Genomic DNA, 14,503 nt, shown 5'->3' with positions numbered 1-14,503 from the left:
TTCTCTAGAATTTAAGGAAGTGGTCATAGAATGATAAGGCCATTTCCAAAGGATCAGGAGCCAGCTTGAAGAGACTCACAACCTGGGACAACTTGAGTACTGAAATAAATAACAACAGTGATGGATTATAACTTATTTAATAAAATAATTCCTGAGTCAATACTGAGAAGAGATACATAGATGATAGATGGGAAAAACGTTCTTACATTAGCATGGCAACTAATACATATGGAAGACTGATGGAGCTGAAAAGTCACCATTCTGTAACTATCACAGGCAAGAAGCATCAAATGAATGTAAACTAGTGAGTGAAATTTTGAAAACAAGACATTATGTAGTCTCAAATATCTCCCCACAAAATACTTATTAATTCAACAGAGCAAAACAGTAACGTTACAGTAGAGACACCTGGCAGATACCACCTTAACCAAATGATTAAAGTTAACATCACTGGGCCCAAACTGATGTAAGGTGCCTTCTGCTATAATGCACTGAGAAGGCCACAGCTTCATTTAGGTGGTGTTCCTGCCAAAATGCATAACTTGAATTGAAGCATGAGGAAACGAGACAAATTGAAGTTGAGAAACGTTTGACAAAAAAATGGCCTGAATTCTTCAGAACAGTCCATGTTGAAAGATAAAGAAAGGCTAAGAAACTATTTCACATGAAAGGAGACTAAAATGACATGACAATTAAATGTACTACAATCAACTGGACTGCAGATTAGATAATAGTTCATAGTGAATTACATAGCCTGTTTTGATAATTGTACAATGGCTAAGAGAAAAGGACTAAGAAAGTGTCTTTGTTCATAAAGCGGACAGTTTAGTTCTTAGAGGTAAAGTAGCATAATGTTTGCAACTTATTCCCAAACAGTCCATAAAATAGAATAGAATAGAATAGTAGTAGTAGTAGTAATAATAGTAATAATGATGATGTAAATTAAATCTGTATGAGACAAAAGAATTCAAAATTGCTGGTTTAAGCAGAAATTTGGAAATTTAACTCAAGGGATCTATAGTCTCAATTCAAATGAATTTAATAAAAAAATTACTGTGTACCTATTCTATACTCAAAGAGCTCACAGTCCACTAGAGAAGGAGAGCATGTATATAAATAATTATAGTGGAAGAGAAGCATACCGTAAGTACCAAAAATGAAGTATAAGAAAGTACTAAGGAATGTTGAGAGGGGGTGACTAATTCTGTCTGATATATTGTACTAAGTACTTTATATATTAATTCATTGAATGTACCAACAATCTCATTAAGGTGTATACTATTTTATCCCCATTTTACAGATGAGGCAATTGAGGCACAGAGAAATTGAGAATCTGGCCATAGATTTTCTAGCAGTTAGTATAGTAGTCCAGGTATGAAACTCAGGCAGGCTGACTCCAGAGCACATGCAGAAGGCTTAATGAAGAAGCAGCATTTGAGCTGATCTTTAAAAGATGGGTATAATTTCAATAGGATGGGAAGTGGAAAGAAGAATATTTAAGGCTGGAGGCAAAATAAAAGTGAAGGCATGGAAATAATAGATATAGGACATATGAGGGAAACTGAAAAGTTCAGGGAATAGTATATAGGATGTGGGGAGAGAAATGGGTAATAACAGAGGTTGGGAGATTAGACAAGCTTAAGAAATAAGCCTCCATCGTGAGGATCAATATAGCCTTTGTTAGTAAAGAGAATGATTCTTATTATATGGACCATAATCTTGAGGTAACTCAATGGCTTCCACATAAGGAGTCAGCCTTTGTGACATCCAAATGAACCTAGTACCAATAAAATCTTATTACTATTCAATCTCTTCTAAAAATACCAGAACACAAATCATGAGAACACTTTCACAGTGACCTCCACACCCATATGTATAATAATTTCATTTCACAGCGATCCTATTACCATGCAATATTGAAATTGCCAGCACTGAAAACAGAACATCTAAAATGCAACAATTCTGCCTTAGTTTAACACAGACTATATAAACCTTTTAAGAACAGAGAATGAAATGTAAATAAATCATGTAGCTCTGCTGTTATAGCTCCTTGTTTGTCATAATATTTATGAAAACTAGGTGATCCAATTAAAGAGATATAATGAGTAATATATTCCATGAACTCTGTTAGATATGCAGTTCTAACCAGTAAAACAACCAGACATGAATGCTTAATGTTAGATCTCTGAGTTGGTAGCAGATGTAATTGATAGCTCAATTAATAAATGAAAATATTATTTTGGCTTCATAGTAAATTAATTATGAGTAAAGCAAAACATGTGGCACTTACAAATCTTTGTACTAATTTCTTGTAAATATAAATATTAATGCAAATCTGATTTTCATTTACTATAGTTTTAACCTGTCCAAAATGTACCATAACCAGAGTACACAAAACAGTCCAATTGCGGGCGCCTGGGTGGCTCAGTTGGTTAAGCGACTGCCTTCGGCTCAGGTCATGATCTTGGAGTCCCTGGATCAAGTCCCGCATCAGGATCCCTGCTTGTCAGGGAGTCTGCTTCTCCCTCTGACCCTCCCCACTCTCATGTGCTTTCTCCCTCTCTCATTCTCTCTCTCTCAAATAAATAAATAAAATCTAAAAAAAAAACAAAAAACAGTCCAATTGCAAGGACAATAAAAACAAACACTTAAAATTTTCAAAATGTCAGAAAATATTTAAAATTAAACATTAACAAATTCATTAGTGACTATGTTTCATATACTTAACAAAGACCAAAAAATGAATTTAATTTTTATAAAACATCTGTGAGGCACAGTTCTTAATTGCCCAATAAAAATCTTATTCCATTCTGGAAAAATCCTAAATTATTTCCTTGATTGAAAGACTAGAATTGATTAGTGAGATATAAACAATACTTAGGAAGCATCACGGAGGAGAAGAACATGAAAAAGGCAGGCAAACAATTTCAAAGAGCATTTGGAAATCAAAAGTTATATTTGGCTTGGTATAAAACTAAAGAGTAAGTGAACAATTAAAGAAGTGGAACATTGAGTAATGAAAATGTTCTCCACCTAAAAACACCTAAAATGCTATATAAAACTCAACAATCATCCTTTGCCTGTCTCAATGGATTTCTGAGAGTAAGGGAACCCCATAGGGCCTTAACAAAGGGGAAAGGAACTAAAAAGTAGTGTAATAATCTTGAACTGACACCAGCTGCCAGGAGAGAATTTGCTAATAGGGATCTGAGCTTTAATAGCAAGACAAAGAAGAGAGGCTAGTCCTGGATCCCTAGCATTGTGGAAACCTGTAACTATTATCACTACATGAAAGTAGAAACCTTGAAAAGCTATATTCCCCCATGAAAAGATGCATTACAAAAAAAAGTCCTACTCAATAGCAAAGGAAGATGATAAAAGGTAACTTGTCTGTTTAAACCTCAGCTCCAAATGAAAAGGTTAAAGGAATCTCAAGCTGAAAACATAATGTTAACTGATCTTAAGATCTAGTACTTCAAGATGCCTGGCACAAGCAAATATAAATCCTTTCTATTGAAATTTACTTCTAACCCAGGCCCCACAAGATTCCCACAGATTTAAGTAGCCCCTAAATGAATTCAAAATATATAATTACAAAACTAATAGGGAAATAAGACACCAAGAATGAAGTCAACAGAAAAAACAAACACCAAAATTAGATCTCTATGGACATCAGCTATTATATAACAGACACAGAATATAAAATAACTATGCTTAAAAAAATTATGAAAAGAAGAAACTGAAACATGAGCAAGGAAAAGGTCATTATAAAAACAAACAACCCAAATATAATTTCTAGCAATGAAAAATATAATTATATAACTAAAAACCTAACTATAAAAATGTTTTTTTCAAACAATACTTTAAACAATTAGGGGAAAACGATTATGTACTGGTTATTAAAGGATCAAGGAATTTTTGTTAATTTTTATTAGGTGTGCTAATGACATGGCAATTATTTAGAATGGCCGTATTTCTTAGATGTATGTACTATAGAATGGCATGTTATCTGGAATTTCCTTCAAAATACTTCAAAAGAAAGAAAAGGGAATAAACAAATGTAGGAAAATGTAAGAAATGTTGAATCTGAGCAATGTGTATATGTGTATATGTGAAATTTTTATAATAAAAATAAAAGGAAAACTTCACTCATATGGGAAATTTAAGAAACAAAACAAACATGCAAAAGGGAAAAAATAAGAGAGAGAAAGAGAGAGAGACAAATCAAGAAACAGATTCTTAATTATAGAGAACTGATGGGTACCAGAGGGGAGGTGGGTTGGGGGATGGGTTAAATAGGTGATGGGGATTAAGGAGTACACTTGTAGTGATGAGCACAGGGTGATGAACGGAAGTGTTGAATTACTATATTGTAATATAACACTGTATAATCAGCTGGAATTAAAATAAAAACTTTTTAAAAAAGAAATAATTAGGGGGGAAAAAAAGAAAACTCAATGGATAGTACAATCAGAATATTAGATAAAGCCAAAGAGAGAATTAGAGAATTGAAAGATGGATCTGAAGAGGTTATCTAGATTATGATGAAAACTTAAAGGAGAAAAAAAAAGAAAAAAAAAAACTCACCTTCCTTTGGGCTCACTGCTGCAGGAAGACTATTCCAATCAAGAGTCCAAGTAGGGCAAGGGTGGGGAGAAAACATCACTTCAATGCCATTTTCCTAGAAATAAGAAATAGGAAATAGACTCTTTCCAAATTAATGAATTAATAAAATCCTGTTATCGTTTAGAAGGCCAAATTTCTCTTTTGTTTTCTGGTTTTTTTTTTTGTATAAATGCAAATTTATTCTCATTAGAACAATTGTTAGGTAATTGTTTAAAAGTTGAAATCACTCACAACCTGTAAAACAGAACGAAGTAAGTGTTTGGATGGGACCACACAATCTTCAATTTGAGGAATCCATTTTCAGTCATAAACCCATACAGGCTTTGGAGTCAGTGAATTTGTCTCACAGAAGTTCCCTTCCACAGATGAGAAGATTGTCCCCAGAGACCAACTTGCTATGTGGCCTTGGGCTAGTCATGTAGTTGATGTATTTGAAAGAGTGTTCCCTTCAGGGAAAAAAATCAAACAACAAAAAAAAGATATCTAGGCATTATATGGCAAATTTTCTTTTCTATAGTGTCAAGAAGGAGCATAAATATTAACAATCATTAGATGTTCCTCAAAATATTTAGTTACATAAGAAATACAATGTGTTTTTTGATAGAACAGTTACCTTCCTATTTTTTTATACCGAGATAACAAAAAATGCTATTTTTAAATTATTGCCTAAAACTACATAGAAATCAATATTCTTATACTTAGAAATCAATTGGATGTCAAAAAGAAAAGTCACCTGAAGATAAAAATTTTATCAAAAACATTCCACACAGGGATAAAAAAAGAAAAACTGATTCTGCATATCCATCAAAATCTGTCTTTACATATATCAAAATAGCTACAGCCTACGAGTTATATTTACAGGACAAAAAGCCTCACTTCAACATAACACCCCCAAAACATCATCCATACCATAGAGGCTTCTAATGCCTCTAAAAATGGATTCCTCTGTTGTAACCAAATGGTTCCCAACATTTTCAAAACTGAGGACCACTTTTCAATAAATAAAAAAATTCTCAGGCTCCTTCCCCATGTCAAAAGTTGCACATTTATTTATTTGATCTGCAGACAGTTGTGTGGCATAAATATGGATTTTCAGACCCCTTGCAATCACATTCTGGGTACATAGTCCACAGGATAGATATCCATGGTTCAGGGTTTTATCTTTAGAAATATCATATTCAAAAGAAAAATCTCTGAGGATCTATCACTAATTTGAATCAATTAGTTCATGAGATTACTTTAAATTATGAAAACTAGCTGAATTCTGGTTCCAAAGGAAATAGTATGAAGATTCTTTGTTGAGGTAGAGACATCTTTATGTCTAGAGGTCTAGAGCACTTACTTCCAGAAACTTCCAGCACTTCCAGAAAAATAAACATCTCTTTGACATCATCTACCGCTATACTTTCCCCCTTATTCTAGACTAGCCATACTAAACTTGCTCTCCCTCATTTCACCAAATTTAATCCTACCTTAAGGTCTCTTCAAAAATACTATATGAGATATCACTCACACACCATTACATTTAAAGCATACAATTCAATGGTTTTTATAATATTCACAGTTGTGCCATAATCAACGCTAATTTGAGAATATTTTCATCATCTCAAAAAGAAGTCCCATATCCATTAGTAGATACTTTCTATTTTCCCCCCTCAGCTCCTTGCCCTAGGTAACTACTAATCTACCTTTTGCCTCTATAGACTTGCTCAGGGTCTATTCACTCGCTGGACCGTCTCCCTAGAATACTTCCTCCAAATCTTCAGTTCATTCAGGTCATTTGATCAATGTCTTCACCTGGTCAGATAAGCCTCCCTGACCACTCTATCTAAAAAGGACTCCAACTCACATAACCTCCACCCCCTTATCCCACATTACTTTTTGTGGCTCTTATCATTACCTAATGTGTTAACACATTTGTGTTTTTTATTTACCTCCCCCACCAGAATATAAGGCTCATGAAGGCAGTCCAATTTGTTCTTCATATATCCCACATTCAAAACAATGACTAAACATATACATTTTTTGGACTAACTGACTGAATAAATAAATTTAAAACCTTTGGAGAATAAGGGAAATTTTGGAGGCAAGAATATGCCAAAGAAAACAAAAGGGGAAAAGAAAGTGAGATGTGCGTGTTCCTAAGAAATACTTTACTAGTTTATACTTCCACTTGGCACCAATTTCATTTGTCCTTATCTAATTGGCACAAAATACTGTGACTACAGAAAAATTAATAGTTACTGTCATACATTCACATAATTTATTATTTTGATATAATATTTACTAATTTTCAAAACATATGTCAATAATTCACTAGTAAGTAGCAAAAACAATGTCCTGTTAAAAAGGAACATTTATTGTATCTAATATATACTTTCAAGTTAGAATTAAATGAAATAGAAATTTTAACTTATTTTCAGATTTGAGCCTTCTTTTTTTTTAAATTGTTGATGTAATGTCCCAGTCATTTTTTATATAACCATAAGATTTGAAATCAGAAAAGAATCCTACAGAATATCTACTATACTCTCCTAATTTATAAATGGAGAAATTAAGATCCTTTGGTTAAACAACATACTAAAGGTCACAATGTTAGCTTAGCCTCAAATCTGGGACTAGAATCCAAGTCACCTGGTCCCTAGTAGTCTTCCCATGGGCTGCTCCCAAGCCAATGCCTGAGAGTGGCTGAGATAACATGGCAGGCCTATTCCTGAGAAACATGGAACTCTCTGACAGATGATTTGGGTTCAAGGATTCCCCACTGGCTTACCAAAACTTTCTTAGACCTGCAGTGAAGTCTAAAGCTTTTCTAACCCAATCATCCTTCCTTCCCTGTCTCATGCACAGGGGTTAAACCTGCATCATAGACTGAAGGCTCTCCCAGCCTCCTCTATCTCCCTCCCCACTTTACCTCACAGATTTCCCTCAGTAGAACTCTTGCACATCTAACCCCATCTTGGTCTGCTTGGGGGACCTGAACTAACACACCCCCTGTAAATTAAAAATTCAGGATTCCTTTTTATTTTTTATGTTATTACAAGACAGCTTATTTTTACAATTGTTTGTTAACTTTTCCTGAATTTAAATTTGTTATTTATTTCTCATTGTTTATAGATATTTTTAATATGCATAAAATACAAATTTTTTCCTAATGTCATTTTATTGCTAGAAAAACATAGGTAGAAAAATCTGAATTACCAATTTTCTTTAAGACTGTGTAAGTATGAATTAAAAGCAGATTTTTGGTTTGTTGAGATTTTGAAAATTAGTATTTTAATGCAAAGCAAATTACTGACGATTATTTATTTTAAAAAACTCAAGAGGTGACACTGAGATCCCTGCACAGTATAGTCATCTGATCAAGACACATCAAACTTTGGACATGCCTTGATACCTTCTAAAATCAACTATAAAATCCTATTTCATTGTTTCATCACTAGGTTAACAAAGCTTAACTGATGAGATAAGAGGCTGATGTCACTACTAAAATCTTGTGCTTTTCTAATTCAGCAAACTTTCTGTTAACCATAGAACTCAAATGCTTCCTAACCCAAGTGGGGAAATATAATGAATATCTTTCCAGTACAACTCAGATGAATAGCTCAAATTACTTCCTGATTTTTCCTCTATTCAAATAAATCTTCAAATAGTTGAAGTTAAAAGCAAAACATTTTTGTAAATTGTTTAGAATGATAGAGAAAATAAAGCCTATTGCGAAAATTTCTACAATAAGTACTATTAGAAACAAATTTTGCTGCAAAGAGAAAAAAAGAAATCATACCTGTTTTATAAAAAGGCATTAAAGTGAAAAAGTAAAAACAAAATTCAAAGAACTAAAATATCTTAAATTTAGACAAAACCTTGGAAAGTAAATTGAGATATTCATTTTCATATTCTTTAACTTCAAATCATCTCAAAATTTAAACACTAAGAGCAAAACCTTGCAACAGAAAAATGTCAGGTTAAAACAATACATTTGACCAGATGTGATATGACCCTGGCCAATGTCTTGAATATTAAAAAAAAAAAAAAAAAAGTTTTGAGAAAAATACTTTTAAAAAATATATATTCTGATTTACTTGTCTCCAAAGACACATACTAATAAAAATCTTCAATTTACTATACCTCATTTATATGTAAAAGACACAGAAATATTAATTGGGTAAGGGTGATATAAAATAGTTACAAATAAAATTTAAAACAAAAGTAATGTGAATAAATGATTGCAAGTTGGGGTAGAATGCTCAGTAACATTATCACATGGAATTTTTCAAAGAAAATTTTAAGAAAAACATTTTAAGTACCATTAACTTGGTCATAGTGGGTCTTGGTCCTCCTATAAATGAAGCATCATTTTGCTCCTCTACACCTGGAACCTCACTTAAGTTTGAATCTTGTTCATTTGAGGTGGTCAGCAACTCTGGTAAATGGAGAAACTGGATCCCACACTGAGAAGCTGCTGTTTTTACTCTTGGCACTTCCTGAATCCTCTGATACCAAGCAGCGAGCAGTGGAAATTCCATCAGCTTTTCAGAAAGTTTCTTGCAGATAATTACCTAGGCATGCAGAGAACAAAACATACTATTACACATTTTTTGTTTATAACAGCTGTCAAGATACCTTTACATATCATAAAATTCACACATTTTAAGTGTACAGTTCAAACAATGAGTTTTAGCAAATTTATACAGTTGTGTAACTACCACCACAATCCACACTTATATCACACCAAAAGGTTCTGTTGTGATCACCTACAGTCAATCTCTGCTTCCCCAGTTAGTTGCAAGGAACCACTGATCTACTTTCCATGTTTATAATTTGCCTTTTCTAGTATTTCAGAGAAGTGGAATCATAAAATGTGTCTTTTTAACTTAGCATTAAGTTTCTGAGGTTCATCATGTAGTTGCATTTATCAGTAGTTTGTTTCTTTTCATTATAAGTAGTAATCACTGTGCAGTATAATATATTTTGTTTATCCATTTGCTAGTTGACAGACATTTGCATTGTTTCCAGTTTTTGATAATTATGAATAACGTTGCTATACGAACTCATGCACCAGTGTTTGTTTGAATATTTTTCATTTCTTAGGAGTAGATACTAGGAGCCAAGTTGCTAGGTTGTATGGAAACTGTATGCTTAAGTTTTAAAGAAACTGCCTAACTCCTCTCCCTGATGGCTGTACCATTTTATATCCCCACTAGAAAATGTCCCAATTTCTCCAAATCTTGCCAACGACTGGTATTGTCAGTCTTTTTTACTTGAACTATTCTAGTGGATGTGTGGTAGTATCTCATTGTGATTTCAAATTTGCATTTCCCTGTGATTAATGATGTTAAGCATCATGTACTTATTTGCCATTCAAGTATCTTCTTTAGTGAAGTTTTCTATATTTTTAGTATTCATTTCACAATATATAAATTGGGGCAACTCAACAATAAGAAAACAACCATTTAAAAAGATGGGCAAAAGATCTGAACAGACACCTCAGAATTACGTAGTTGGCAGTTATATATATGACAAAGAAGTTACATAGATGGCAAATAAATACATGAAAAAACATTCATCACCATATATCATTAGAGAATTGCAAGTTAAAACAAGGAGACACCACTACACACCTATTAGAAGGGTGAAAAGGCAAAACCCTGACAACAGCAAAAGCTGGTAAGGATGTGGAGCAACAGGAACTCCCATTCATTGCTGGTGGGAATGCAGAATGGGATACCCACTTTGAAAGACACTTTGGCGATTATTACAAAGCTAAACAACTCTCACCGTATGATCCGGCAATTGCACTCCAAATGAGTTGAAAACTTATGTCCATGTAAAAACCTGCACATGGATGTTTATAGCACTTTTATTCATAATTGTCCAAACTTGGAAGCAACCAAGATGTCCTTTAATAGGTGAATGGATAAATAGCAACCAAACAATAAAATATTATCCAGCACTAAAAAGAAATGAACTCATCAAGCCATGAAAAGACACAGAGAAACATTAAAAGCATATTGCTAAGTGAAAGAAGTCAATCTAAGGGGCTATATACTGTGTAATTCCAAATATATGACATTCGGGAAAAGGTAAAACTATGAAGATAACAAAAGGATCAATGGTTGTCACGGGTTAGGACAGAGGGATGAATAGGTGGAGCACGGATTTTTAGGGAAGTAAAACTATTCTGTATGATACAATAATGATGGATGCATATCACACATTTGTCAAAACTCAAAATGTACAATCCAAAGGGTTAAACCTAATATAAAATATGGTTTGGGTTATAGTAATTTGTTAATGTAGGTTCATCAGTTGTAATAAATGTACCAGTCTGGTGCAGGATGTTGATGGTAGAGGAGACTGTGTGTGCGGGGACAGAGGGTATCTGGGAACTTTCTGTACTTTCTGCTCAATTTTACTATAAACCTAGAATTACTCTAAATAATCATCTATTTTTTAAAGATATTTTTAAAATCAAGACACACTATTTAAATAATACTGACAAAGGACAAATGTCTTAGCAATAAGAGGCCCAAAAGGCATTTGTGAATTACTTGAAGAATAATAATATTATATACACACAAACGAAGAATGTATGCACATACTGACTATCCTGTAAGCCAAAAAAATATATAATGGAAAAGACCAATACTTAGCAGAAAAAGGACAGAAAATATGAATAGATTATTCTAAGATAATCAATAGAAATACCATGACAACATTTGAAATGTCTATAAATGCTACAATTGAAAATCATTTGGGGAAATTTTATATCGTGTATTTCAGTTTCTATCATCTTTCATTGGTAGCATATTTTTATGCCTCTCTAAAAACTCTTCCTTAGTCAACTTCCTTCAAATCTAGAAACCCCTTCATCTATAATTCATGGGCAAGAACACATTCCTCTGTCCCCGACCCTCATTATATTTCATAAGTTCTCAACACACTGAACATAGAGAGTAAATGGACACTGCTTAATCAAAAACCTAAAATACTTAATACGTACTTATTTATGAACATGAATTTAAGTGGTTAATGGGGAGAGAATTAAAATAAATTAAAGTGTATGTGGTATTTTTAAATGATTAGAATTTGTTATCTCCATTTAGTCTACAGTCACTGGTATGTTTTGAGGAATCTCAAGGAAGTTATACACTCACTGAGGAAGTGAGGGAATAAGAGAAATGGAGAGGCTGTACTCTTATTTTAATAGTGATCTAAAGTTCCTTTTTTTTTCTTTAGTGAAGCCTTCTTCCCCTAAAATGTATGAACGTGAAACAGAATCAAATCAGTATAACCTAAAAGTAATGTAAGAAACACTCTCAGAACCATATTTTTAAAAAAGATTTGATGGGGTAAGGAGGAGATTTCACTGAAGTAAAATAGTAAAAAGATAAAAGATACAATTATAGATATTTAGAAGTGAAAAGATAACTAGCATCAGTTAGAATTTTTTATAACGCAGCACTTAAAGTAAGGCTTTTATTCAAATTAGAAAATGTGAAACCATTACTCCTGATTTAAATTATCTTCTTGTTTTCTCTTGGCCAGATGCTTTCTCCGTACCATCACCACCAAACTTCAATTTCTTTAAAAATTAGAATGCTCTTGCTTCTTTTTGAGGCACTGAATGTTGTTTCCATAGAAACAGTAATAATGTCACCAACAGATCATGACTGGTGATTATGAACAAACAGATAAATAAAAAGGTCAAATCAAGAAAATCTTGACAAATATATCTAGCAATAATCAGTACCAAAGCAGAAGCCAGAAAGGACAGAAAATTAATGAAAAATTCACATGCATGTGTATTTCAGTCTATTTTAACTGGACTTTAAATAAGCACAAGTAATTGTTTGTAAGAGCAAGGTTTATGTCTAACTCTTTGTATACAGCAAGCACTTAAAACACTGCCTTGCAGATAATATTCTGGTGAGTGAACAAATGATCAAGAAACTATTTATTAGCTTCAAAGAAGAATCTCCTCAATTAATGTTTTTCAAACAGCTGTTTATGACCTGTGGCAAAGTTGTGAAATCAACGTAGTTTTTAAAATGGCATAAAATGGAAAATATCAGAGTACACAGCATGTAGTAAGGTGGGTTGCAAGTATATTTAATGTATACAAGATATATACATATTTGTATAAGTATGCTCAATCACCTGTAAAATGCATTATTTACTGTGAGTTAAAGTAAAAGAGTTTGAAATATACTGTCTAAATGGTACTCTGGGCACCAAACAGTTTATAATTCTCACCAAAATTCTTTTTTTTTCTTTTTTTTGAGACAGAGAGAGAGTCTTAAGCAGTCTCTACACTTAATGGACTGAGCCACCCAGGCTCCCCCTTGCCAAAATTCTTAATTGCCTGGAAATAGCTTATGTGCTAAGGGAACTGAGCTTAAGTTGTGATAAATTAATCAAATAAGAAATGTTCTAATTTCTTCACCTTTCCTTTCCTCTCCTTGGTAGTGATTTATTCTTGTTAGATGCATATGGCATCTTTCCTTCCATTGGAAAATAAGTTCTGATTAAGTAACAATAATTCACGTTTAAGAGAAATCGAGGAGTGGGGCGCCTGGGTGGCTCAGTCGTTAAGCGGCTGCCTTCGGCTCAGGTCATGATCCCAGGGTCCTGGGATCAAGCCCCACATCGGGCTCCCTGCTCCGCGGGAAGCCTGCTTCTCCCTCTCCCACTCCCCCTGCTTGTGTTCCCTCTCTCGCTGTGTCTCTCTCTGTCAAATAAATAAATAAAATCTTTAAAAAAAAAAAAAAAGAGAAATCGAGGAGTTTTACACTGTATGGCAGGTCATCCCATTTAATCAACATGCCAGGCTGCTCTGCTAATATCCAGACAGCTCAGGAGGTACTGAACCACATTCATTACACTCAAGAAGATATATTTAAGGAAATGGCTAAGAAAAATGTGTGAGATGAAAATTATATTTGTTCCTAAGAAATGATTTTTAAAAAAGTTAACCTGCCTGATAAGATCAAAACCATTATAAATATCACGGTTTCTTAAAGACAAGAAAATAAGATTATTTATTCTTAAATAATGATAAAAAACTGCTGCTACCAAGAGCATAAAATGAAACCCTAATGGTTTTGTAGTTAATTGTAATAAGGGCCAGCAAAACTTGCCTGGAGAGAAGCAAGATGTTACATTTATCCAAAATATCTCCTCCTCTGCATCACCTTCCAATCATTTATTATATAAAATGTTTTGTACTTACTTTATGTCACTTCCTTAGTCATGTTTACTCTTTTGAAAATATGTCATAACTAAAAAATGTTTAGGTGAGCAGTGTAAGCAGTCAACCATCTAATTGGAAATATAATCCCAATTCTGCATTTTTTACTTATAGATTAGAACTGGTGGGTTAAAACTGAAAACTTTTGAGGACCTAATGCAAAGGAGGAGATATGGAATATACAAATTAACCACTAAATATGTGGCATCCATAGTTTTTGCAATATGCCAGTCAATAGATTCCCATTTTATTCCTAATTTTATGACAACAGGGACAGTGAAAGAGACATTTAACATAGGTACTTTTGCTTAAAAATCAATTTCTACAATAATTTTACTCAAGCAATAAATGTGTCATACTTTTTAAAAACTCAATTCAGAGCATTGGAAGTTAACATGTAAAAAGTTAAATCCTAAGTGTTCAAATTACAAAAATATTTTATAAAATGGCAAATTTTGTCTTATGGGAGTAGAATAATCTTTTAAATAGTCCTATCAAAGTATACTTGTTTACTAGTAACAACTTAAAAATAACTATACAATTTTCTGGTATCAGGGAACATCAGGATTTTGCCAGAGTATAGCTATTCATTGTTATTTCTCCCATATGCTTGCTATAACTACTAGA

The 14,503-nt window shown here is 33.1% G+C and overlaps 1 protein-coding gene across 3 annotated transcripts in view; it reads right to left on the bottom strand.

Annotated features, from left to right (window-relative positions):
• GSTCD (glutathione S-transferase C-terminal domain containing) overlaps positions 1 to 14,503 on the bottom strand; it is a 130,589-nt gene that overhangs the window by 102,238 nt on the left and 13,848 nt on the right. For all 3 annotated transcript variants that reach the window (XM_032400942.1, XM_032400943.1, XM_032400944.1), the window contains exons 4-5: positions 8,934 to 9,185; positions 4,588 to 4,681 (exon numbers count right to left, since the gene is read on the bottom strand). In XM_032400942.1, the coding sequence (XP_032256833.1) occupies positions 4,588 to 4,681; positions 8,934 to 9,185 (346 nt within the window). The remainder of the gene's footprint in view (positions 1 to 4,587; positions 4,682 to 8,933; positions 9,186 to 14,503) is intronic.

This window comes from Phoca vitulina, unplaced genomic scaffold (genome assembly GCF_004348235.1).
Source record: "Phoca vitulina isolate PV1807 unplaced genomic scaffold, GSC_HSeal_1.0 scaffold3, whole genome shotgun sequence".
NCBI lineage: Eukaryota > Metazoa > Chordata > Mammalia > Carnivora > Phocidae > Phoca > Phoca vitulina.
Note: the sequence above shows the minus strand (reverse complement) of the source record. Positions and strands in the feature narration are given on the sequence as shown.